The following is a 24,941-nucleotide window of genomic DNA, read 5'->3' as shown; positions in this document are numbered from 1 at the left end:
CTATTCTAGACTAAACAATCAGCTTTTATCTTATCTACGGTGTTTTTAATTAACACTGAATTTAACACAATTAAAATTACATATGCAGTTAACTCAATGCAAAATATCCTTTTGGATTGAATTACAGTTAAAATAAAGCTTTTTTAATGAATCTTCATGGCTGTGATGAAGCTCAGTGGAGCGCGGCGGCAGCAGAACGTTCTCCATCATTTTCAAAGGTCACTGTGTCGTCATCAACAGCAAAACGAACCTGAGATACAAGCAGAAATTAACTGGATAAAACAGTTACAGACACAAAAGGGACATTTAGAGAGAAACTTCAAAAGCATCACAAAGGATAGTACAGAGAAAATAATTTAACACATTCAGCACTCAGGCAAAAATAACAGTTTTACATGATTTAAAAGTCAAATCATGTTTTTCTTCTGGGATGTTTTCAGGTAAAGGTTTTAAAAAGAAGAAGAATAAAGCAATATTGGGCAATTGATGTTACAAGATGGAAATTTTAAGTCTAAAGAAACAAGATTGTCTTTTTCCATCTATGTATAAAAGGTCTATGAATGTATTTTTCATGATTGTTTCTCTTACATTAATGTCTTTCTGAGGCTTTTTTCTCCCTGCAGTGAAAAACAGAATAAAGTGATTAAAGTAAGAACTGTGTAAATCGTCTCCATTGTAGCTGAGTTTCCTCACCTCTGGTTCTGATGATACCAACAGTGATTCCAACCATCAGGATCAGTCCTGTGATCTTCAGAGTCAACATGATGAAGCTCAGAGGAGACGAGGCGGGGGGGCCTGAGGAGGAGACGGAGCAACAACCTGATGGGATCATTTTCATCTGATTTAGGAAGAAAATAGTTTGAACTGAACATCAATCTGAGTGTCTGTGACTTTGGATCCACATGTAGAACCAAGGAGAACCTGAACCACCATGATGGAGAAGAAAACTGGAGATCTACATAGAAACTGTGGTGTGAAAAGTCAAAGTGTCCAAAATAATGACAATAAATTAGAAATATATTGTTTAATAATAAGATGAAATAAATCAATAAATTTATTGGAAAATGTTGCAATGAATGTTTTCCATTGCAAAATTTTAACTTATTCATAAGAATAAGACTTCATACCTTCAGATCCATAGTGAGCTTCTATCTTCACTTCGTTTCCTTCAACAAACTGGCAGGTGAATCTTCTGCTGCTCTGAAGATTCACAGTCAGAAGAGAAACACAACCAATCTGTCCTCCAGATTTATATCCATCACCTTCACTAGTCAGTTCACTTCCTGTTTCGTTCACCCAGAGGAGACTTTTATCTGGACAAGAACTGAACCACCCGGATCTCACCATATAACAGAATAATGTGATCACTTCATTCTTTGTTGGATTAATAGCTGGTAGATATGAAGAGACTGAAAGAAAATAAGACAACCTATCAGAACTAAATATTTTCTATATAGAGAAACAAAAGTACAACTTTTATTTCTATTGTCTTTAATAGTTGCTGTTCTGTAAAAACATTGAAGACTAACATCTGGCAATAACTATGAAGGTCGGCCTTTGGTAGTATAACTAAATAATCTGCACCACTACAACATAAATATCATCATAATGAGAGAACTGAACAGATTTCAGTCTCTAAAATCAGACGGATCCAGTTCCAGTCCTGACTGAACTAAAAACACATCATGATCTAAACAGTCAGATCTTAAAAAGACTGAAATCAGCAGGTAGAGTCATTATTTAGATTACTTACTGATCAGCATGTTTAGATACACATCTGTTTCATAACTGCTTCCATCTTCAGGCTGACAGGTGTAAAGTCCAGCATCCTCAGCATTGATGTTGTTGATGATCAGAGAACAGTTTCTGTCCAAACTCAGCCTGGCAGAACGAGATGAACTCTGAACGATTCCTCTCTGAACTTCCTGTTCCTTGTTCATGTCTTCATTTCTCTCATAAAGCCAGTCAACAGAGGAGCATGAGTTGAATGATGAAGATCTGTTACAGGGCAGAACAGCTTCATCTCCTGCTCTGTGGTAGATCTGGATTCTTTCTCTGTTTTCTGCTAAAAAAACACATTCAGAAACATTTTATCGTACTTTAAAATAATAATTATCTCTGTGCTTTTCTGCCTGTATTCACTTCCAAAAGAGAATCTGTTTAAAGTAAAAAAACAAAATGCATTTTATAAAATAATATTTTAACAAAGGAAAATATCTGTGGTGAACAATTGCAACCACAGATTTTTCTCTTCAAAATATAGAAATAAAAATGTATTTATTTACAGTTAGGCTATTTGGTGTACCGTTTTACTCCTAGTCATAAAACTATTTTTTACCGCAGGTCCAAAAAAGACGACAAAAACCCCCATAAATTGTATAAGCAAATTTGCATAAATTCTGACTTTATTATTTATTGTTAAAAGTAAGAAAAGAAAAAAAAATCTCAATATGAAATATCTTCAGTTATCACTTTTTGCTTTCACCCTTATTCATGTTATTATGAACATAAATCCCTCATAGAACCACTTCATGTAAAACACTGGCTTTAATTCTGTAGTGATAAGTTTGTCCTCTTTCTTTCATAAAGGTTGTTTAAATGATTTAAACTACAGCAGATAATAAAAATGGTCTGAATCTTATTTGTCTGGCTTGTTTCAGGCGGAAAACTACAGAAGAGCATTAGGGCCACTGGAAAAAAAACAAAAAATAATTCTGACTTTAATCCCTAAATTCTGAGAAAAAAGTCAGAATTATTTTTTTTTCAGTGGCCTTAATCCTCTTCCATAGAAAACTTTAGATTTTATTGCAAAAATATTTAAAGCTTTAAAAGAGCCTTAAAATGTAAAATGATATCTTATACAGTTTCGTAGATGTATATATGCATTGTGTAATCATGTTTGTATAAAACGTATGTGTTTACATGTATATACATGTGTGTTTGTATGTAGTTTTGTATGTATATCTATATTTACAGAAGATATCTTTTATGACGGTAGGCTGGCAAGTATGTGAACAAGTTTTTGGCTTCAGCCTATTCCTTTTTTGGTAAATTATGGGATTGTTTATTGTTACGTTTTTGTTTTCTGTTTAATGTTGATAATTTACCGAAATAAAGTGAACTGATGAATATTAAAAAAAAAACATTCACAAAATCCTTGTATTTCCTGTTGTTTTTCTCATTTAATAAAAGTCATCATACCTTTAAAGGTAAGTGGTGCGTAGTTTACTTCAATTTTCATACTGTTTCCTTCAACAAACTGGCAGGTGTAGCCTCTGTCGCTCTCATCCTTCACAGTTAGAGAGGAAACACAGAGTCTCGGTCCTCTTACGTCGAAACTAACACCTTCAGTCAGTTCAGTTCCTGTATCATCCAACCAGCGGAAACTGTTCTCTGGACAAACATCCAACCCACTGTATCTCTCCAGGGAACACTTTACTGTGAACTCATCCTTTACTGAAGAGACATGTTGTTCATAAACTGAAAGAAAAATAAAAACTGCTGTCTCAGTCTGAAAGATGTTAAAGTAACTTTCTCTAAGTGAGAATCTTAACAAAAGGTTAAGAGTCTCATGTTGCAGACAGTACAATATAAAATAAATAAATAGTAACAAGATCATTTTGATAAAATTTTTGATTTTGTCTTCATGTCTCTTGATGATTGATCTGAACTAATATTATAGATCTCAGCAGGTTTTTATCAGCATGATGGAAAAAACAAAATATCTTTAAAGTACGGTAAATGATTCAGTAGTTTAAGCAAACATTGAGTCACCATAAGAGATAAACTGATTAAATCTAAACATCCTCAGCAGCCGAGCACAACGTTCACTCTGATGAGCCGACTTCCTGATGACATCACAGCTTGGCCCCGCCCCCAGCTCAAACAGGAAGGAGCAGAAACACAGCAGAGGTGTTAACAAGTTCAATCATTCAGGTCTACATACTCACTGGTTAAAACATTCAGATAGACAAAACCATCTGAGGAGGCATTAGAACCAGGTCTACAGGTGTAGAGTCCAGCATCATCATTATCAATGTAGTTGATGATCAGAGAGCAGCTGCTGCTCAAATTAAACTTGTGAGCTCCATGTGAAATCTGATAATCTGCTCCGTTCCAAACCGTTTGCTGAGTATTTTTATCTTTGTTATAAAACCAGGTAACATCAGAGCATGAGGAAAGCGATGAAGGACTGTTACAAGGTAGAACAACATTATGCCTGTAACTGTGATACAGATGCAGTTCTTCTTCTCTGGTTCCTGCAGCAGAAACAGACACATTAAAGTTCTAAACACCTCTTCATTCACAAATACAATCATGAAGGTGAAATTAAAATTGTGTAGTTATTTATGTTATATGATGTTTGATTTGTTGTTAAAACATTCTATTGTCTACCTTTTAAGGAGCTATTCTAGACATGTTTACAACAATAGTAATTAGCATTTTAATCCTTGAAAATGTTTCTATATATTTGGTACAAAACTGATTAACTAATACACAACTTGTTGTAAAATACAGAAATAAACCAAAATGTCCTTTAATTTTTCTCATCTTGATGTGAAAGAAAACAGATCTTTACCTTCAAACTGAAGCACAACGATCAGAACCAGAACCAGAACCAACATCTCCTGTCCGTCTATCAGCCGCTGAACTGAGAGACTTTTCTCTGCTGCTGATCTGAAAATACTGATGATGTTTCCTGTTTGTGGCTGAAATAATGATTGAAATCAAATTCACGTCCCTACCTATTCTGTCATTTTCCTCTTATCAATTTGATCATTTCCAGAAACTGACAGAAAACCATCAAAACAAGCAACCAGCAAAACTTTAGTTAGAAATGAACATTTAAACTACATTTAATTCTGTCACTCTGTAACACTCAAATGAACTAAATGTTTTAGCTGAAGGATTTGCTGGTGGAGAAAATAAAAACAAAATCTTATTTCCTGCTGTTTAACAGTATATTTTTTGTGCAACTTGTTCTAATTTCCTGCCTGAGCAGTCAGAGATAAACTGTGATGCATATTAATGGGCTGCAGTCAGTCCACTAACACCAGCAGCTCTGAGACAGAGCAAATAAACCGAGTCAGAACAGAATCCAAACAGGTCCAACTGGATCCTTACAGCAGAAAATATAAATACTTTAGAATAAAAGTATTTTATACTCTTACTCTATTATTAGTGGTGAATATTTACTTTTCCATTCACTGCTTATACTACAAATCCCAGAATGCTCTGCTGCCCAGTTGGCCATCTATAAGCCTCCTCTTCTGTTGACATTAAATGTGACCTGATGCTACAACCAGTCAGACCAGTAGAAGAAGAAATGCCAGCTGTCTGGACCAGAGTCCATCAACAGTTTTAAAGATTAGAGTCTTTAAATGTGTGTAAATATACAATATAATCTTTAGGTTATATTAATTGTACACAAATATAATTAATTATAACCCAAATTATTTCATACAATGAATGTGTACGCACACACAGTTTTCCAACCAGTGGAAACTGTTCTCTGGACAAGCATCACTTGTGTACATGAAAGAACCTTGAAGTTGATCTTCACTGCCATATTTTACAGCTGTGGATTCCAGGAATGTTAACAGCAGGAGAAGGAGAACAATTAGTTGATGGCAGCATCATCCTGGTGGATGCCCTCCTGCAGGAAGGTATCACAGCTAAACCAGACCAGGTGTAGCTTCTATGGAAAGAACAATAACAGAGTGAACACAAAAAGTAAGCAGTTGAAATGAGAGCAAATATTGCAAATTGGAGTAAAAGTGAGAAAAAATGGTCAGTTTTTCCTCCAGTCTCTTCAAACAAGATGGATTCTGTCTTAGCTCCTCTGTCCAAAATAAGACACAGAACAACGTAAGCAATGAGAGCAAAGCTTTCAGAAGGATAACCTCCAGGCCAAAACCAGCACAGCGCCAGATAAGGATGAAACCGACTGAACATCAGGAGCTGACTGGTCCAAAACATGTTTGATAAGGAAAAACAAAACGGGACTTTTTAAAACTTCAACAAAGCCCCATATTTTACTTCTTGTCCTTTCTCCTCTCTCCTCCCACGTTCTGGACATTAACCAATGAGTGATCAGCAAATCCCTCCTGCTCTACATGATTTCCTTTTATAAAACACGAGTTCTTTGAAATACGACAAAATATGTGACAAATCTTTTATTTACACCAAACAGGAAGCAAACAACACATTTAAAGCATCTTATCCCAAACTATTCTAGACTAAACAATCAGCTTTTATCTTATCTACGGTGTTTTTAATCAACACTGAATTTAACACAATTAAAATTACATATGCAGTTAACTCAATGCAAAATATCCTTTTGGACTGGTTTACAGTTAAAATGAAGCTTTTTTAATGAATCTTCATGGATGTGATGAAGCTCAGTGGAGCGCGGCGGCAGCAGAACGTTCTCCATCATTTTCAAAGGTCACTGTGTCGTCATCAACAGCAAAACGAACCTGAGATACAAGCAGATATTGACTGGATAAAACAGTTACAGACACAAAAGGGACATTTAGAGAGAAACTTCAAAAGCATCACAAAGGATAGTAATGAGAAAATACAGGCAAAAATAACAGTTTTACATGATTTAAAAGTCAAATCATGTTTTTCTTCTGAGATGTTTTCAGGTAAAGGTTTTAAAAAGAAGAAGAATAAAGCAATATTGGGCAATTGATGTTACAAGATGGAAATTTCAAGTCTAAAGAAACAAGATTGTCATTTATAATCTACATATAAAAGGTCTATGAATGTATTTTTCATGATTGTTTCTCTTACATTAATGTCTTTCTGAGGCTTTTTTCTCCCTGCAGTGAAAAACAGAATAAAGTGATTAAAGTAAGAACTGTGTAAATCGTCTCCATTGTAGCTGAGTTTCCTCACCTCTGGTTCTGATGATACCAACAGTGATTCCAACCATCAGGATCAGTCCTGTGATCTTCAGAGTCAACATGATGAAGCTCAGAGGAGACGAGGCGGGGGGGCCTGAGGAGGAGACGGAGCAACAACCTGATGGGATCATTTTCATCTGATTTAGGAAGAAAATAGTTTGAACATGATGGTGGACTGAACATCAATCTGAGTGTTTGTGACTTTGGATCCACATGTAGAACCAAGGAGAACCTGAACCACCATGATGGAGAAGAAAACTGGAGATCTACATAGAAACTGTGGTGTGAAAAGTCAAAGTGTCCAAATTATTGACAATAAATTAGAAATATATTGTTTAATCATAAGATTCACAATAAATCAATGAGATATTTACACAGAAGCTGATGTGTTTCAGTGCAAAATTTTAACTTATTTATAAGAATAAGACTTCATACCTTCAGATCCATACTGAGCTTCTATCTTCACTTCGTTTCCTTCAACAAACTGGCAGGTGAATCTTCTGCTGCTCTGAAGATTCACAGTCAGAAGAGAAACACAACCAGTCTGTCCTCCAGATTTATATCCATCACCTTCAGTCAGCTCACTTCCTGTTTCGTTCAACCAGAGGAGACTTTTATCTGGACAAGAACCTGATGATCTGTATCTCAACAGAGAACAGAATAATGTTACGTCTTCATTCTTTGTTGGATCAACAGTAGGAGATGAGGAGACTGAAAGAAAATAAGAAAATCACATTTCATTATTAAGACTTTTCATAGAGAAAATCTTTTATTTTTATGGTAATGATCAGCAGCTTTTCTATGGAAACATTGCAGACAAAACATTTTGCGATAAAATACAAAGATTAGCCATTGGAAATATCATTAAATTAGTTTCACCACTACAACATAAATATCATCATAATGAGAGAACTGAACAGATTTCAGTCTCTAAAATCAGACGGATCCAGTTCCAGTCCTGACTGAACTAAAAACACATCATGATCTAAACAGTCAGATCTTAAAAAGACTGAAATCAGCAGGTAGAGTCATTATTTAGATTACTTACTGATCAGCATGTTTAGATAAACATATGCATTATATCTGCAGCGGTAACGTCCAGCATCCTCAGCTGTGATGTTGTTGATGATCAGAGAACAGATTCTGTCCAAACTCAGCCTGGCAGAACGAGGTGAACTCTGAACGATTCCTCTCTGAACTTCCTGTTGATATTTCATGTCTTCATTTCTCTTATAAAGCCAGTTAACAGAGGAACATGATGATGATGAAGGTCTGTTACAGGGCAGAACAGCTTCATCTCCAGCTTTGTGGTAGAGATGGACTTGTTCTGTTGTGACAACTCCTGAGAAAGAGAGAAATATTTTGCTCTACATTTAGCTATTAATTATATAATAATAATAATAATGTCTGTGTGTTGTACTACCTATTATCGGTTTCTCTGAATGCAAAAAAAGGATATATTTTACAATATTTTCATAAAGGAATTTATCAGCATTCAACAACTGAAACCAGAGATTTTTCTCTTCAAACTGCACAAACAAAAATATATAAAACTATTACACACGTAGCCATATTTTTGTCAGGTTTGTAAAAGATGACAAAGGAATTAAAAAAGGGGGGAAAAAGCTTGAAAAATAATTACAACACAACAAAATTGTATAAATTCTAATATTTATGCTGATTGAGTCAAAAGTAAGTAAAGGAAAAGACCCAAATCTGAAATATCTTCAGTTATCAGTCTTTGCTTTCACATATGTTCATGTTATGAACATAAATCTCACTTAGTACCACTGTATGTAAAACACTAGCTTTAATTTTGTAGTGATAAGTTTGTCCTCTTTCTTTCATAAAGGTTGTTTCAGTGATTTAAACTTTCATTCTTATTTATCAGGCATAAAAAAAGTAATTAATTAAACAGTTTTGTTTCAGGTGGAAAACTGGTTTAGACTTTTAAACAGACTATTGATTCCTAATACCTGCTGTTTATCTAATTTCCTCAGTAAATAAAAAGTGTCACACCTTTAACCTCACTTGTGTAGTGATCTTCAGCCTTCACTCTGTTTCCTTCAACAAACTGGCAGGTGTAGTTTCTGCTGGTGTCGCTCTCATTCTTCACAGTTAGAGAGGAAACACAGAGTCTCGGTCCTCTTAAGTCGAAACAAACACCTTCAGTCAGTTCAGTTCCTGTTCATCCAACCAGCGGAAACTGTTCTCTGGACAAACATCCAACCCACTGTATCTCTCCAGGGAACACTCTAATGCAAAATCATCCTTTGTTGAAAATTCGTTTGAAACTGAAAGAAAAATAAAAACTGTTGTCTAAGTCTAGAAGATGTTAAAGTAACTTTTTCTAAAGTGAAAACCTTAAAGGGTTAAGTGTCTCAGGCTTCAGACAGTAGAATATAAACTAATAACAATGTAACATTTTGATAACTTTTTTAGATTTGGTCTTCATGTTATTTGATGAATCTCAGCAGGTTTTCATCAGCATGACGGAAAAAAACAAGACATCTTTAAAGTAAATGATTCAGTAGTTTGATCAAACATTGATCCACCATAAGAGATAAACTGATTAATCTAAACATCCTCAGCAGCCGAGCACAACGTTCACTCTGATGAGCCGACTTCCTGATGGAAGCTGGAACAGGAAGTAGCAGAAACCCAACAGAGGTACAGGGCAGACATTTAAACTGCATTTTGAGTTTACGTCAATCATTGGTAGGTAAACCAATGTTTAACAAATAAACTAATGTCTTCGATGTAATATATTGACTGCAAAGTTAAACCAGGTGTGTGGACTGATGGGTAATGTTTATTTGAATCTAAATAAATGATTGTTTCTCTGACAGAACAACATGTGAACTTCTGACTGCATCAGGTCACTGAGACGTTCCCTCATGTTAAAGTCCAAAGAAGTTCAAGGTTTCAGAGAAAAAGGAAATCAGAACTGATGATGTCAGAAACATCTGACCAACATTTCACCAAGTTGATCAGAAGCAAAGAGTCTGAGAGTTAAATCATTCAGGTCTACATACTCACTGGTTAAAACATTCAGATAGACAAAATGATCTGAGGAGGTTCCTGAACCAGGTCTATAGGTGTATCTTCCAGCATCATCAGCAGTGATGGTGTTGATGGTCAGAGAGCAGCTGCTGCTCACATTAAACTTGTCATACGGAGGTAAACTCTGAATAACTCTTCCTTTGAAAACCTTCTGCTGAGTATTTGTATTTTTACCCTTGTTGTAAAACCAGTTAACATTGGAGCATTGGTAAGACGATGCGGGAATGTTACAAGGTAGAACAACATTTTCTCCTTCTCTGTGATAGAGATGAATTTCTCCTCCTCTGGTTCCTGCAGCAGAAACAAAGACATTAAAGTTTGACACAATTCATCCTTCACAAAAACTGTGAAGGTTTGTACTTCTTTAAAATCTTTGTTGCACAATGTTAGATTTATTGCTATAACATCCATCCATTTTCTAACACCCGGGTCCCTGTCGGCGTCAGGAGGTCCTGCTGCATCTCCAGCGATCGTTTCGGGCGAGAGGCGGGGTCACCTGGACAGGTCGCCAGTCTGTCGCAGGGCAACTGCTATAACAATCTTTTTTATTTTCAATCCCTTAAAAATCTAAGATATTTTTATAGCAGCATAAATTAACGTTTTAATCTGTCAGATTACAAGTTTGAGTTGACAAAAGAAAAATGTTAAATCCAATTTTTTTCCACATCGTTTTATATGCTTAGTAAAAACTTGATTAACTAATAGGCAATTATAACTTCTAAATATTAATTCTCATATTTTCATAAAATGCAACAGTAAACCAAAGAAAACAGATCTTTACCTTCAAACTGAAGCACAACGACCAGAACCAGAACCAGAACCAACATCTCCTGTCCGTCTATCAGCCGCTGAACTGAGAGTCTTTTCTCTGCTGCTGATCTGAAAATATTGATCATATTTCCTGGTTGCAATGTATCCTGTCATTTTGCTCTTATCACTTTCTAGAGACTGACAGAAAACCGCAGAATGAAGCACAGTTACATAACTTCAGTTAAAATGAACAGATAAACTATTTAACTCACTTTGTAACACTGAGATGTTTTAGATGAAGAATCTGCAGGTAAAGGACAGCAGACTAGGATTTTATTTCCTCTTTTTTAACTGTATATATTTTGTACAACTTGTTCTAATTTCCTGCCTGAGCAGTCAGAGATAACCTGTCATGCACACCAGAGGCTGCGGTTAGTCCACCGACACCCAGCAGCTCTGAGACTCTGATAAACCCAGTCAGAACAGAATCCAAACAGGTCCAACTGGATCCTTACAGCAGAAAATATAAATACTTTAGAATAAAAATGTTTACTAGAGCTTTCACCACTTATACTATAAATCCCAGAATGCTCTGCTGCTGAGTTAGTCATCTATCAGAACCCACCAGCCCCTCTACTGCTGGCAGTTAATATTGATCTGATGCTACAACCAGTCAGATCAGCAGCAGAAGAAATGCCAGCTGTCTGGACCAGAGTCCACCAGAGTCCATCAGAGAATCAAACTGAGCTTTAATGGTTGTTTCCTTTATGAAAGTTCTTTCAAGTCCATCAGAAAATGGACTTGACTTAGTTATCATCATTATTAAAAGCAAAATAGTTTGGATTTGGTTTAAGAAATTAATGCCACAGACAGTTTTGGTCACTTGATGTGTTCTTAAAATAATTATTTTGAAGTTTATGTGAAAACAAATATGCATTAAACTGTGATATTAGATTTATCTGCCTCTGATTGGCTGCTCAGCATCGTTATGGTGTGATTGAGGCAATGATACAGGAATTCAGTCCTTTCTTTTACCATACGCTTCTATCGTGCAAGTAAAAAAATAAAAGCCAACAAACATGCAAACAGTATAAAAAAATCCCTTTGTCTCTGCTTCAGCACATATCAAATGAAATAATTAGATTATTAATAGGAATGTATAGCTGCTCTTTGCATGCTGTGGAGGTAATTCACTCAGAATGATTTCTTTTTCAAAATAATTAGGGTTTAGTTCAAGTAATTTGTACAAACCAGTTTGGTTAAAGACAGAAAATGAGGGATTATTTCTTAACTCTGAAGTCGAATCTTTTATTGGTTTCAATATATTTTGCGAATCTCAGAATATATAAAGAAACTAAGAAGTAAAAAATAGTTTAACTTTTAAGTTCAGTGTTGCGTTGGAGCATTTTCGCTTCTGCTGATCCCATCTGGATATCTGGTTTCTTCTCTTTCAACTCAAACAGATGAAAGAGAAACAGCAGCAACACAAACAAAGGAACATTTTAACATTTAACACGTTTCTATCAAAACTCATTTCTGTTCCTCCTTCATGAAAATGAAAAATAAAACCAAACAGAGATGTCTCCAGGTTAGTAAAGAAAATATTTATTCCAGCCTTTCCGCCGTTATTATTAAGTTGCATTTAGAGTAGGTGAGACGTCACACTGTGTGAGAAAGCACTTAATGTAAAATAGGGTTTTTGACTGAAGGATTAAGGATTTTCACATTTTAAATAGATTTTAGCATCTTAATGCTAAAACTAACCACTCATAAGTGTGGTTAGTATTACACAGACTAAATGTGTGTGACGACTAAGACCCCTAATATTTTCAAATCAAGCATGTACAACAACAGAAAGTTCAAAATAATAAAAAAGAGCAAGTCTTTTGCAATATGTCCATCCTTCCAGTTATCTGATGAAAGTCTTGCTCTCTCTCGCCGCCCTGCAGCCTGAATTACGTCTTAGTTTCAATTTAAACGGCTTGAAGACACTAAAGAGCGCTTCCCATTAATGCTTCAAGTGCTGCATTCACAGTACAGAAAAGTATTGGATTTTTGAGTTTCTGACCAGCTGTTCATCTCTCCTGCTTCTCTACTTTGGATAAAAACAGCAAAGAGGTTAAAGTTCGAAGAAAGAAAAAAAAGTTGGTTTGAGATCTTCAGTCCATCCACCAGTTAAACCAGCAGCTTGTTCTGGTCTCCGTTTACCTCCCAGTTTAACAAAAAAATTATCAAAGTTTAAATTGTTGAACTGAGAAGATGAGGTGGCTGAGATGATCCAAAAAGAAAGGCAGCAGCTTTTGGTTCAGCCAACAGGGGGCGCTGTGGTACTGGTTATTTTCCCCCCATCAACGTTCAAACAGAAAGAAACTTTAATCCAGGTTCAAATTTCCAGTCAGTTCTGAACCCAACACTGAACATTCAGAGGTTTTCCTCTTCCACCTCAGAGTTCCTTCAGTTTGACGCATCGTTGGGTTTTCATCCTACAAAAAAAGAATAAACAGATGAAATAAACCGATATTTCTGCTTATAAATACAAATCTCTCCATAAAACGATAATTTCTCCCTTTACCTGCTGAGAAAATCTTCATCCTCTTCCTAGATCTTCATCTTCTTGTTCACCACTAGTGGCAGGTGAATAAAAGTCAAACATTTAATCAGTTTTCCTTTTGAACTTCAGGATTTAAAGAAAGTCAGACAGAAAAATAATAGAGAAATCAACCAATTTAAAGCAAATGGCTTCGGTCAGTAGTCGAGTATTTATCAGTGTAATAAAAACATCTCATTAAATTAATGTAACATTGAAAAGTTCATTTATTTCATTCATTTTATTATAAAACATATTTTAAGCATTTCTTTGTTCGTTTTGTGGATTTTTTTTGCTTACAAAATCATTAAATGATTCCAATAAGAAAAGAGTTTTTAAAACCAGAATGTTAAGTTTTGGCAAAATTAGGGGCTACATCATGAGGAACCCTGCTTACCTGCATGCTGACCCAGAAATACGAATGGAAAGTTAAGTGGAAGGAAAAACTGCACAGCAGGAATAACCACAGATTTGGGAGAATTGCGAAGTAAAGCCATTCGAGTCTTTAGGCGAGATTCAAAAAGCGAAAACTAAAGATGGAATCGGAGCTTCAAAAATGAAAACATGCCGATGTCTCTGAGCACAAATGTCCCAATCCACTGCTGAACCAGGACAACATCAGAATCACCTTACCTGAATACCAAGGGAAAATCATCTGAGTTGCTTTTGACTGCCTGCGGCACAAGCTCAATCCAAAAATATTGATGGAAAATTTCATGGAAAGAAACAATGTGTAGGAAAACGTGCAATTTTTAAGGTAATTTTCCAGTAAAAAGTACCAATATGTGACTTAATGACCATTTTAGTGCCTAGAGTCAATAAACTTAAAATGTTTTATTAAATTACTGAAATAAATATACTTTTCAATGATATTCCACTTTATTTAGATACATCTGTATGTGGAGAAATAAGAGTATTTCGGAAAATAATTTAGCAGAGATGACGAGTTTATCCTTCAAATGAAGAATAAACTAAAGTGACACAGATGAGATGATCGTAAAGTAATATTTAAAATCCACCCAAAGTTTTAGAAGTATTTCTGATTACTCTATTCCAGGTACCTTCATCAATCGTACACGCCCTGACGCGACTCTCCAGCGCCGAGAATGCCACGCTGTTGTTTGTGAGTTCAGAGGTCAAAGTTCCCACGTCACAGGTCAGTGCCATGATGGGACCGTTCTCCGACTTCAGCTGCATCCGAATCCCGTCCTGAAGCGCCGGAACCAGAAAAACAATCAGCTTTAATCTAGTTTCATCATTTCAGATAAAACCAGGGAGAATGAATCCATCTCTCTGGGATCGGCTGCTCTCCCCTGGGATCTGCTCACCTCGTCAGGAGGAGGAATGATCAGCTTCGTTTCTGGGGGAGATTTGATGACGATCACCGTCTGATGCTGCAGGTCTCCAAGGCGACAGATGTCATCGCAGCGGACGTAGGCCAGCGTGAAGAAAAGTTAAAGATCAAAACGCTTCTCAAAAGAACCACAACTAATTAAACCAGTTGGTCTAAATATGTTGGAATTGTCATTTTAACCTAAAGGTTTTTGGTTAGGGAAAGTAAAAACTTATAGTTACTTTAGAAATTGTTCATCTTCATTCCATTTTTCACCTACGTTTTAATGTCGCTATGCGTGAGCCATTGGTTGAAACAAGCATCATCTACTGTTTACTAGGTTAGCTACGGCTAACAGCATTAGCAGGAGCTAATGCAAACTCAAAACAAACTGGATAGAAATGCATAGCTGTTGAAATAAAAAATTAAGCATCTTTAAGTTTTGTGAGACATCACTAATAAATCTGTGAAAATGATGCTAAATGTAAACAGTTTGAGTTAGAAACTGGAGATCTTCGCAGCGTACTGCTGGAAGCACAAACACCAGCGTGTCTCATCTTCATCTCCCCTCCTCACTGTGTTTTATTTCAACGCGCTCCAACTCAGAATGAAATGGCTGAACTTTATTGTTGCGCATACTGTTCTGGTTGGACGGAGCTAGCTAGTGCAAAAGCAACTTAGCATATGTCATCTTCCCAGATACATTGCTACATAAACAACAAGACTAAAAAAAACAGCATTATTTTTATTGTCTTGTTTTTACATCTAAAATAAATATTTTTCAATTAAAGTTTATGTCGTGGATTGGAAAGATCAAACTGCTGCTTCATTATCGCAACATAAACACCAAACCAGCTTCATATCTGTAAGATATTTAGACGCAGAAGCTCCTCAGTCAGACTCAGAAGGATATGAAGAGTTCTCCTCATCCTCAGTGAGGTCGAAGAGCTGCTGAGCGCAGGATTTAAAGAGACGGTCCACTTCCTCCTCCATGACCTTCAGCCCCTGCAGCATCGTCAGGAAGGTCAAAGTGTCTCTCCACAGGAAGCTGAAGATGGGGCTACTTCCTCTGAACAGAGAAAGAGAGAGAACGAGAGAGAGGGAAGGAGAGGGAGAGATTCTGGTTCAAGGATTCCAGATTTCAGTTTAAACACGGAAACACAACAAGGAGTTTGGAGAAAACATGTTTAAAAAAATGTCTGATTTAATATTTAAATTAAAATTTGCTGTGAATTTACTGCAGATGTTTCTACTGACATCAGGAAGGGAGGATTAAAGGAAGCAAGGATGGATGTAAGGAAGGATGAAAGGGCAGATAAGAGACAAAGAAGGAAGGAAAGATGGATGAATAGATAGATGGAAACAAAGAAGGAAAAATGAAAGAATTAAATTAAAGATGAAAAGACAAAGAAGGATGGATGGAAAGACAGAATGACAGAGACATAGAAGGATGGACAGACAGAACCAGAAGGACCATTTCCAGTCTGTGGTACTGGCTGAACTGGTTTTAATCAGGAATGTTTTCCTTCCTCTGTGACCTGAACGGTTTCTCTGCTGATCTCATTCCTGAATCTTTTACAGAGACTCTGAACAGAACCGATTCCAGCCGCTTACATCCACCGGACCCGCTCATCCGAGTCGCTCTGGACGAGTCCGACACCCTGCAGGACGTCCACGACGCTCTGGACTCGGTGTGTGTGGGTCTGGAGCTTCTCCGCCGCCTCTCTGACGTCCAGCAAGGCGTCTGGGTCGGCCATGAGCAGCTGGAGGAAACCCCGCGTGAGCCGGGTCAGAGGAGTACCTGGAGACAGAACCGCTGTGATGTTACCGTGCCAACAGAGCCAGGCTGGTTTAACACTTAATCAATAGCATGATTCAAACAAAAAATATTACTTTACTTATTTATCTTGGCCTGATATTAAAACATTAGCGATGCATCGATATGAAATCTTGGGGCAACGTTCAATATTTATACTGAATGGTTGATTTCCAATATTCACCAATATTACCAAAACTTTGGACACAGTTTAAAATGTCGGCCTGGTTTCATTTATCGGACCGGTACCGATGTTAACGCTGATGTATCAGGCATCACCTGAAAACAGGTTCATGAGCTGAAACAAGGAGAAATGAAGGATGGATGGAAGAGAGCAGTGAAGGAAGAATGGATTAACAGATGGAAGGAACGATAAAAAGATGGATGAAATAATGAAAAAGAAGCAAAGAAATGTGAAAGGATGGAAAGTAATGAAAGATGAAAGAAAGGAAGGATGAGTAGAGGAAGCAATGAAGGATGGATGAAGGAAAAGGTGAAAGAAACCAAAGAAGGAAAGATGAAAGGAAGGAAAGAAGTAAGGGTGAAAAGAAGGGAAGAAGGAAGGATGAAAGGAAGGAAAGAAGTAAGGGTGAAAAGAAGGGAAGAAGGAAGGATGAAAGGAAGGAAAGAAGTAAGGGTGAAAGGAAGGAAGCAGATGATAATGCTGATATATTGTGACTTTCTAGAAACATTAAATAGTTTGAAAAACAGCAAAAAAAAAGAAAGAAGAGGAAATCAATAACGGAGGAAAAGAATCCAGGATTTGGTTTGCAAATTTTCCAGCCATCAAAATGAATAAAGATATTTATCCCATAGTTATTAGTTAGAAAAACATTTATCTCATAATTATTGGAAAATAAACATTTATTTCATAATTAATAGAAACTAATTTGTCGTGACTCACCTTCTCTGATGAACCAGTCGGTCGTTTTATCCTGAGGACAAAATTCACTGAAGAAAAGGAAACAAATATTATTTAGATTTCCCTGTAATTTGGTGAATTTGACCCGGTTTCTGAGACTGTGGTACCTCTTCACATCAGGTTCTGATGGGTTCTGAGCACGTCTGTTTGGATTCTGGAGATCAGAAACCAGATTTTATTATTTTTATCTCGCATTAAAGATTCGATGAAAGAGGTAGAAACTGACTCCAGACCTGCTCTGGTGCCTCATCTTCATCTTCCTCCTCTTCATCACCCCAGCCGCCGGTCGCCCACTGCTCCTCTTCCAGTAACGGATCGGCGCCGGTCGGGAACTGTGGCCCGTCCAGATAAGGAGGCATGATGGGAATGGCGTCGCTCCGAACGTCGTTTCCTGAAATATCCTCCGGCAGGAAGTGATCCTCACAGATGAAATGCTGCTCAGACGGATCCTTATCGGTTTCCCTCAACGCCGCCAGCCATACCTAGGAGACGAGGAGGCATGGAGGGAGGAGAGGAGACAAGGAGGGATGAGAGGACACAAAACAAATTAGAAGAATGAATGAAGGACAAATGAAAAGACAAGGAAATATGATAAAATACAAAGAAAGATGAAAGAAAAACATGCATAAGGAGAGGAAGGAGGCAAGGAAAGAAGAACGGATTTAAAAAAAGACAAAAAGGGAGGGTGGCGAGGAAACAAGAAAGGATGGAGAGACAAGGAAGGTCACACAGTAAGAGAAGGAAACAAGAGAGGAAATATGGAATAATGGTAGGAAAAAAGAAAATAAGGGAAAATGAAAGGAAAAGAAGAAAGAACAAAAAGGAAGGAAGGGAACAAGGAAGAGTGTAAGGAAAGAAACAAGGACAAAGTGAAGGATGAAAAAAAAACATGGAAGGAAGGATCCAAAGAAGGAAATAAGACAGGATGCATGGAAAGATGGGAGGAGAGAAGGACATAAGGAAGGAAGGAATGAAGGAAGGAAGGGGTAGAATGAAAGGAAGGAAGATGTAAGGAAATAGGAAATGAAAAGGAGGAAAGGATGCAAAAATAATTAGATGAAGGAGAGAAATGCAGAATCCATGGAAGTAAACACAAAGAAACATAAAAAGATAGGATAGAAGAAGAACACAAAAAAGAAAGAATAGGAAAAAGAAGAGAATCAGGACAGATGGAAGGACGCAGCAATAGAAGATATTAACACAATTAAGGTCAAAATGAAGGAAGAACAGAAGGAAACATGTTAGGATGAAGAAGTGCAGAAGTTGCAGAAAGAAGGAAACACTTTCAGACATTGGGATTGGGAATAAATCTCGGAAATGCACATTTTCCCTCACTTTCTATTGTGCCATTAGACTTTTTAAAGACCAGGAAATATACTGGACCAAACAGGGAAAACAACAGCTACTTCAGGGCTTGGACTACTTCCCGAAGCCTCCGCCGTACCTTTACTCGGTCCGGAGATGTGGGGAACCTGAAGAACCGTTTCGGTCCTCGCTTCAAGGCGCCCCGGTTCACGCTCCCCATGCGGCTCGGACACCCGGACACGACGCACTTCCACATGCCGCTGAACACCGGCTTGTTTTCCTTCCGAACCCAGCGGGAAGCGGCGGCAGGGATCATGTTCCGGCTGGAAAACCGGGACAAAAACTTCAGGAAAAACACATCCACATTCCCGCCGCATGCAGTCTGTTTACGTCGCGCGCCTCAGGAAACTATCAGGTCTCTGATCCGGAAGTACAAGTTCTCTTTTTTTTATGGCGGTTGGCTGGGCAACTGTGATATGGTGCATTACCGCCACCTACTGGGCTGGAGTATGGACATTAGATAAAACAAAACAAAACAAAAAAACAAAACCCTAATGCTGAGAACTTAGTTCAACTTCGCATTAATAAACTAAATTCTCTCTATTAAGTTTGTATTTTCCAAAAATCACTTACTTTCACTTTATTATTATTATTGGGATGGAGAAAGGGAACTAAATACGATAAATAAAAAAATGAATAAAATACTTAAGTACATGAAAATGAGTTGTTAGATTTTATACCCAGTTGAATGCACTGAGAAAGTAGTCCATCAGGGGCCGCCAAAGGTTTGTCCGTTTCCGTTTTCGTTACACTGAGACTCTACTGTACTTTGGAATAATTTCAAGTATTTCTCTATACCATTGAGGTACACCAGCTTAAACACAATTTCAGCTTCACAGAACACATTTGTGACTTTAAAATAATAGTTTATTAGTCAGCTTCTATTCTTTTATCTGGGGAAGGCAACCCCAATAGACACTTCTCTTAATTTGACCTAATACTTCACCGACATTAATACCAATAATTTTATCAATTGTAAATGTAATGTTCATTGTTTTTCTTTATTTTGGGAACTGCCTTCTTTCTGATTCATAAGTAATACATTCCACAAAAATATGATGAACTTTAAGAAGTTTTTTTACATCCACCGTTTCTTGTCATACAGTTTCTAAACTTTATAATTATCTTCAGTTTTTTTGGACACACTTATGTGCTTCAGAACAAATACAATTTGATATAAAATAAAGATAACACGAGCAAATACAAAAACATGTTTTGAAACAATTATTACATTTAAGGGAAAAAAAATAACCAAACAGACCTGCTGCTATCTGAATGAAAACTACAGTTGCCCTATTGTAGACTAAAAATGTCAAATCAAATAAGATTTGTATTTTTTTGATCAAAGTGAATGAATCCTCATAAAATGGATTTCTTTTCATTGCATATATGCAAACAGATCAATAATGATTATCTTGTGAGAAGCAATAATCACAAGCTTAGAAGGGATTTCAACATCCAGGAATAGAAAAAATACATACAAATTGAAAACAGATTGCAATATTGTAATAGAAAACGTGTAGTTTGAATGTGGTCAAAGACGCAGAAAAATGTTGATCGAACACAGATTTAGTTTCAAAGCACATTAAAGATTGAGACGGGAAAAATTGTGAGAGCTTGAAATTCACAAATTAATTTTATTTTACTTATTTATTAAAGATTAAGGTTTTGTCAAATAACTGTCATGTTTACTATAGAGAACATGACTCCTCAGACACACTGAGGAGTTATATGAGGTGAACCCAAAGCCAGCATAAAGTGGTTCAGTGAAGGTGGTGTTGAAGGTGTAGAGATGGAGCTCTGTGTCGGATGAGACCCTGTAGAAGGACAGGATGCCAGACGAACAGTCCACATACACAGCTGTGGGACCAGGATGAGGACGGGATGAATATCTGATTGTTCCCGTGGCAGATAGAATATCCACCATCAGGGCAGCTCAGTCTCCAGGAAAGTTCATTCTCTCCAAACTTGCAGTCATTCCTCTTGATTCGTCTGTAACTGATGGCTATGCAAACTCCTCCTTTCGGACAACATTCCTGCTACTGTTGACTAGACAGAAACAAGGAAAGGCGTCAGCCCGCTGTCACGCATTTACCAATCTGAGTCTGGGCGGGGCTTTGAACATTGTTTTTCAGTTTTATCATAACTTTACTTCTTAATCATCTGGAATTGTTTGTTTGAGATTATAGAATCACTTCTAGGCTTCAGATTTTAATGCTCTTTGTTGCAATTTCTGTCATGTAAAATTAATTAGAAAAAATCTGATGAACGTCGGGTTTTTCCATCCTACAGTCTGTGACCAACATTTGTAACTAAAACATTTCGTGTCTAGTGAAACTTATGAAATGTTTCCTGGTGAAACTGGATTGGCAGATACCAGAAAGGAATGGCTGGACTGTCACGCACCTCTGTGCTGATTTTAGACCAGATGCTGAGGTTCACACAGGCAGAGGGGAAGGAATATTAGTAATATTGGAATATAGAGAAAATAATAAAAAAAAAAACTCTGGTTGAAACTCCAATTTCCAGATCTACTTCATCATCTTCATGAGGGCAGGGAATTTAATCCAGTGATCTTTATCTAATATTGTGCAGCACCTAATTTTATTTTGTGCATTTGTCAGATAATTAGATCAGCGTCTCTTCTTTAGGCAGGGTTACACTTTGTATCAAGGATTTTTTCTTAGTTTGTCGTTTGATGTTTCTCTAGTGTCTCATGACAGATTAATTATTTGATTTCAGATTTCTATAGACAAGCTGTTCCCATGTTACAATTCAAAAACTTGAAAATATATTGATACATTTTCTTTCCCTTGTTTTCATTGTAAAACATGAAGAGAGCATAGGGTAAAAGGAAACTTACTCTTTGTTTCTAGTCAATGTCTCTGTCCATTCATATTTTACGCTTGAGCAAACTCTTGAATCCAGCTTCAGCTTGATTTACTGGTGTAGCAGCATCTATTTTGTGTTCTTGCTGAGAACTTTAGCAAAACAGAAAACCAGATGATGTTCAGATATTTCTGCACAGGTCAGGAAACCAAGATTTTATGCCAGAATCTAATTTGTATTACAAATGATCAACAACTTGCTGAATTACAGATTGCAAGGTAATGTACCACAAAAATCATGTTTGAAAAGCTTCAAGTGTTCGTGTGTAGTTTTTAAAGGCGCAAGTTAAGCAATAAATTCAGCTCAGTTTCGTTTTACTGCCAAGAAATCCACACAGTGAAAACTAACAATGTTTAAAATCTTACACATTTCTGCACAGCTCCAAGACATCTCTGGCTGTTTAAATAAAACTAATCCATCAGGATTATCTCCCAAATATTTCCTTAGTCTAATTTGGCTTTTCTTTTAATCTATCTTTTCTTTTAAGGTTTTTTATCAATACAACATCTAAAGTCACATAAATCTAAACTAACCTCTGCTTCTTAAATTCTGCATATTTATCTATTGATGATTTACGCACAACCAGTTTCTTGGATCGAGCTTCAGCTTGAAGTTCTTGTCCAGCAGAGTCCATTTTATGTCACTGACCTTCAGTATAACAGAAAACATGACGTTCAGAGGCTCCTACACACTTAACTTGTACTTTATGAATAATATAAAAGAGAAAGTGTCATATGTTCACTTGTTCTAGCTCTCTGTTTTTGAATAATTTTTTTCTGCTGCATTTGCTTAGATTTTTATAATTTTGTTAAATATTTAAATTGACAAATTCTAAGCATTATTATTTGTATGGTTATTTTCCATTTATTCTGTTTTAGATGTTTCGTTTCTTATTGTATGTTGGTGAAGCAGAGATATAACTGATGTGATTTAAGTTTCAAAAATAGAAAACTGTATCAGTGGATACAGTTTATAGTATAGAAAATATAAAACAAGGTTTTCTGTCCATGTAACATTTAACTGGTGTCACTTCACTGCTTAATTAAATACTACATGCCTTCAGATAAATAAAATTTGTGCATCCAGTTAATTTTTTAATTGTTTCCGTTCAGGTTTGGCTTGTTGTCAATTTAAGGCACTGAAAAGAAAATCAAGAAAAAATATGAATGAAATGAAATATTTCTGCAATATCTTTCAACAGGTGACAGATCCTGAAATCTTTTAGTTTAGTTGTGTTTGATCTCTGTTCCATATTTATTAATGAAACTGATCATGATAAAGTTTCCTGGTTATTCAACAATCCAGGTAATAAAAGCGTAGAATGTAAATGAATCCCACCATGTCCTGATAAATCTGTCAAACCATTTCAAATGGTTTTCTTATCTCTGCTGATTATCAGTAAATTATATTCATCTCGTCACAGTCCTTTATGTCTGAACTTCCTCTTAGCATTTATATCAGAACTATGACTTTAATACAATAATTTTAATTAATTACTGAAAAATTAAAGTTAGAAATAAGATTGCATTTGGCTTATTTTTTGCAGCATTAAGACTTTGGGATAACATGTTAAGAAAAATGCTCAACATACAGAGTATTCAGTCACATTTTCAAGTTCTAAAGCATATAGTTATATATTTTACAGGATGAAAACATCAATATTTAGCTTTTTACATGAGATTTTAACACTGAAATAGCTTGTAGGCATAACTTACCCCTTAATAGTTAACAGCTGTTTGAAATTAACCTTTCTGATCCAGTCTAAGAGATCAAGATGATTCCAACCTGCTGAACTCACCTTTAGGTCGATCTGAAGAAACTTTCCACCGTCATCTGTCAGAGTTATCCGAAGAGAAGAAGCGTCAAGTCTGCGAGGATTTAAATTCATCACATCCTCATAACTTCAGAGTACAATCCAAACACATCTCTGATGTCAAAACTAGTTTGACTAGTGCCACAAATCCTGGTGAAGTTCTACATATTGTTCACTAGGTGGTGCTAATTAAAATGTCAGGCAGCTTCGGCTTCATTAGTGACTCCAGTCCTTCCTAATGATACATCAGATCTGTCGTATTGTTCGGTTTTATAATTACTGCCTGGCTCAAGAGAAGGTGTGCTGTTTTAAAACCTCTTCAGAATAAATCAAAAAATATCTGGCAAATTAAAGGCCTGATCACAAACTCAAATCACGTTTCATTTGAAAACTAATTCAGTTCCTCCTGTTGTGATCCAGATTGTCCACCAGGTGGCAGCATTATGCCTAAACTAAACTCCGTCAGTTTTCAGCAGTAAAGATCTCCATCATCACTTGTTCTGTTTTCCTAACTGACCCGGCTTCATTGTTTCCAGGTGTTGGCATGTTGATGGAGGCGATTTGCATCAATTTTCACCGATGATGACAGAAGTTTCCCTGCGAATGAATCCGATCCATAATTAAACAGTCTGCCGTGCCTTAGAATGGATCCAAACAGCCGCCTCATCACACGTCTGGAAGCTCATTCACCATCTATCAACACAATTATACAATATGAATCCAGCAGCCATTTTGTTTGAAGGGATTATTACAACTGAGCACAGTCTACTTACAGACTTGATGACAGTTATTTTCTTAGGTCTTAACTGCTTCAGGAAATTTCATGCCAGAAAGAAATGACTGAATGTAGATGGTATGCATCAGATTTCTGTAACTATTCACGTTTTAAGTCAGGGTGCAGATATATCTGCTTTGAGCCAGTTAAAGTGGCAGGAAACTTATTGTTTGTAGATGTATCTAAGAATTTGACAAATTTAAAAGAATCACTAAAATGTTGTTTTTTGTTTCTCTGGCAGAGATTTTTTCTTACTTCCTGGTCCCACTTCATAAAGCTGGGAACCTGGCATGCAAAATTGGACCTGGATCCAACTACTGGTTGTTAGAAACCAATGCCCCTCTTTGACTAGCGCCTACTTGACTACATGTGGTTAAGAGGCTTTTCCACTGGCAACAGTTATGTGGCACCAGGCTCTTATTTTAGGACCTACTACTCTGGATTTCCAAGCATGCTGAGTCAGGCAGAAAACTCCAGGTCAAAAGGTTGCCAGATAATGATTGGATAGGAAGTGAGGTGACTGATTGCGTCAAAAGAGCAAGTTTTTTGACGCAGTCATTTATAAAAATCCACAACAGCAACTGTGGGTATTTGGAGTTTCTCAGGAAAATGGCAGACCAAAAATAAAGCTTAACAAAACTTCCATGTGTTTGTGTTTCGTATAAATCATGTTGCACTTTTTGTACCACTATAACTGGTACTCAATTATTATGGAAA

At 36.6% G+C, this 24,941-nt stretch overlaps 3 protein-coding genes and 1 long non-coding RNA gene across 4 annotated transcripts; all 4 read right to left on the bottom strand.

The window, feature by feature from the left end:
- LOC111611431 lies at positions 1 to 4,625 on the bottom strand. Its single transcript, XM_023348223.1, has 7 exons — positions 4,580 to 4,625; positions 3,202 to 3,456; positions 1,754 to 2,065; positions 1,128 to 1,409; positions 694 to 795; positions 589 to 617; positions 1 to 250 (listed from the first exon to the last, which is right to left on the bottom strand). Exons 1-7 carry the CDS (start codon positions 4,623 to 4,625, stop codon positions 173 to 175), a joined length of 1,104 nt encoding a protein of 367 aa, XP_023203991.1. The 3' UTR covers positions 1 to 172.
- A 1,535-nt stretch (positions 4,626 to 6,160) lies between these two features.
- On the bottom strand, positions 6,161 to 10,811 carry LOC111611408. Its single transcript, XM_023348089.1, has 8 exons — positions 10,756 to 10,811; positions 9,951 to 10,265; positions 8,931 to 9,205; positions 7,960 to 8,253; positions 7,347 to 7,622; positions 6,904 to 7,005; positions 6,799 to 6,827; positions 6,161 to 6,479 (listed from the first exon to the last, which is right to left on the bottom strand). Exons 4-8 carry the CDS (start codon positions 8,126 to 8,128, stop codon positions 6,402 to 6,404), a joined length of 654 nt encoding a protein of 217 aa, XP_023203857.1. The 5' UTR covers positions 8,129 to 8,253; positions 8,931 to 9,205; positions 9,951 to 10,265; positions 10,756 to 10,811; the 3' UTR covers positions 6,161 to 6,401.
- A 1,496-nt stretch (positions 10,812 to 12,307) lies between these two features.
- Positions 12,308 to 19,097, bottom strand: LOC106699913 (transcription factor E2F6-like). The gene is made up of 10 exons (XM_023347240.1): positions 18,827 to 19,097; positions 17,616 to 17,864; positions 17,490 to 17,536; positions 17,365 to 17,411; positions 16,259 to 16,445; positions 15,558 to 15,713; positions 14,640 to 14,754; positions 14,373 to 14,520; positions 13,297 to 13,348; positions 12,308 to 13,207 (listed from the first exon to the last, which is right to left on the bottom strand). Exons 1-9 carry the CDS (start codon positions 19,001 to 19,003, stop codon positions 13,323 to 13,325), a joined length of 1,152 nt encoding a protein of 383 aa, XP_023203008.1. The 5' UTR covers positions 19,004 to 19,097; the 3' UTR covers positions 12,308 to 13,207; positions 13,297 to 13,322.
- Positions 19,098 to 19,729: 632 nt separating this feature from the next.
- Positions 19,730 to 23,524, bottom strand: LOC111611361. The gene is made up of 3 exons (XR_002754013.1): positions 23,435 to 23,524; positions 21,611 to 21,728; positions 19,730 to 20,796 (listed from the first exon to the last, which is right to left on the bottom strand). It is a non-coding gene; the product is annotated as an uncharacterized LOC111611361 (long non-coding RNA).
- Between the last annotated feature and the right edge of the window lie 1,417 nt (positions 23,525 to 24,941).

This window comes from Xiphophorus maculatus, chromosome 15, assembly GCF_002775205.1.
Source record: "Xiphophorus maculatus strain JP 163 A chromosome 15, X_maculatus-5.0-male, whole genome shotgun sequence".
Taxonomy (NCBI): Eukaryota; Metazoa; Chordata; class Actinopteri; order Cyprinodontiformes; family Poeciliidae; genus Xiphophorus; species Xiphophorus maculatus.
The sequence above is the reverse complement of the archived record's forward strand: the minus strand, read 5'-3'. Positions and strand labels throughout refer to the sequence as shown.

What these genes read in the sequence shown, in the direction of transcription:
- LOC111611431 (XM_023348223.1), bottom strand. Translation starts at nt 4,625, where the DNA reads ATGTTGGTTCTGGTTCTGGTTCTGATCGTTGTGCTTCAGTTTGAAG. An exon ending in CGTTGTGCTTCAGTTTGAAG is followed by an intron (nt 3,457 to 4,579) that starts GTAAAGATCTGT and finishes ATGTCTCTTCAG; the next exon opens with TAAAGGATGAGTTCACAGTA. An exon ending in CGCACCACTTACCTTTAAAG is followed by an intron (nt 2,066 to 3,201) that starts GTATGATGACTT and finishes GTGTTTTTTTAG; the next exon opens with CAGAAAACAGAGAAAGAATC.
- LOC111611408 (XM_023348089.1), bottom strand. Translation starts at nt 8,128, where the DNA reads ATGAAATATCAACAGGAAGTTCAGAGAGGAATCGTTCAGAGTTCACCT. An exon ending in AGCTCAGTATGGATCTGAAG is followed by an intron (nt 7,006 to 7,346) that starts GTATGAAGTCTT and finishes TCTCCTCCTCAG; the next exon opens with GCCCCCCCGCCTCGTCTCCT. An exon ending in TGGTATCATCAGAACCAGAG is followed by an intron (nt 6,828 to 6,903) that starts GTGAGGAAACTC and finishes TTTTCACTGCAG; the next exon opens with GGAGAAAAAAGCCTCAGAAA.
- LOC106699913 (XM_023347240.1), bottom strand. Translation starts at nt 19,003, where the DNA reads ATGATCCCTGCCGCCGCTTCCCGCTGGGTTCGGAAGGAAAACAAGCCG. An exon ending in TCAGAACCTGATGTGAAGAG is followed by an intron (nt 17,412 to 17,489) that starts GTACCACAGTCT and finishes CCTTTTCTTCAG; the next exon opens with TGAATTTTGTCCTCAGGATA. An exon ending in GGCGTGTACGATTGATGAAG is followed by an intron (nt 13,349 to 14,372) that starts GTACCTGGAATA and finishes ACCTGCCACTAG; the next exon opens with TGGTGAACAAGAAGATGAAG.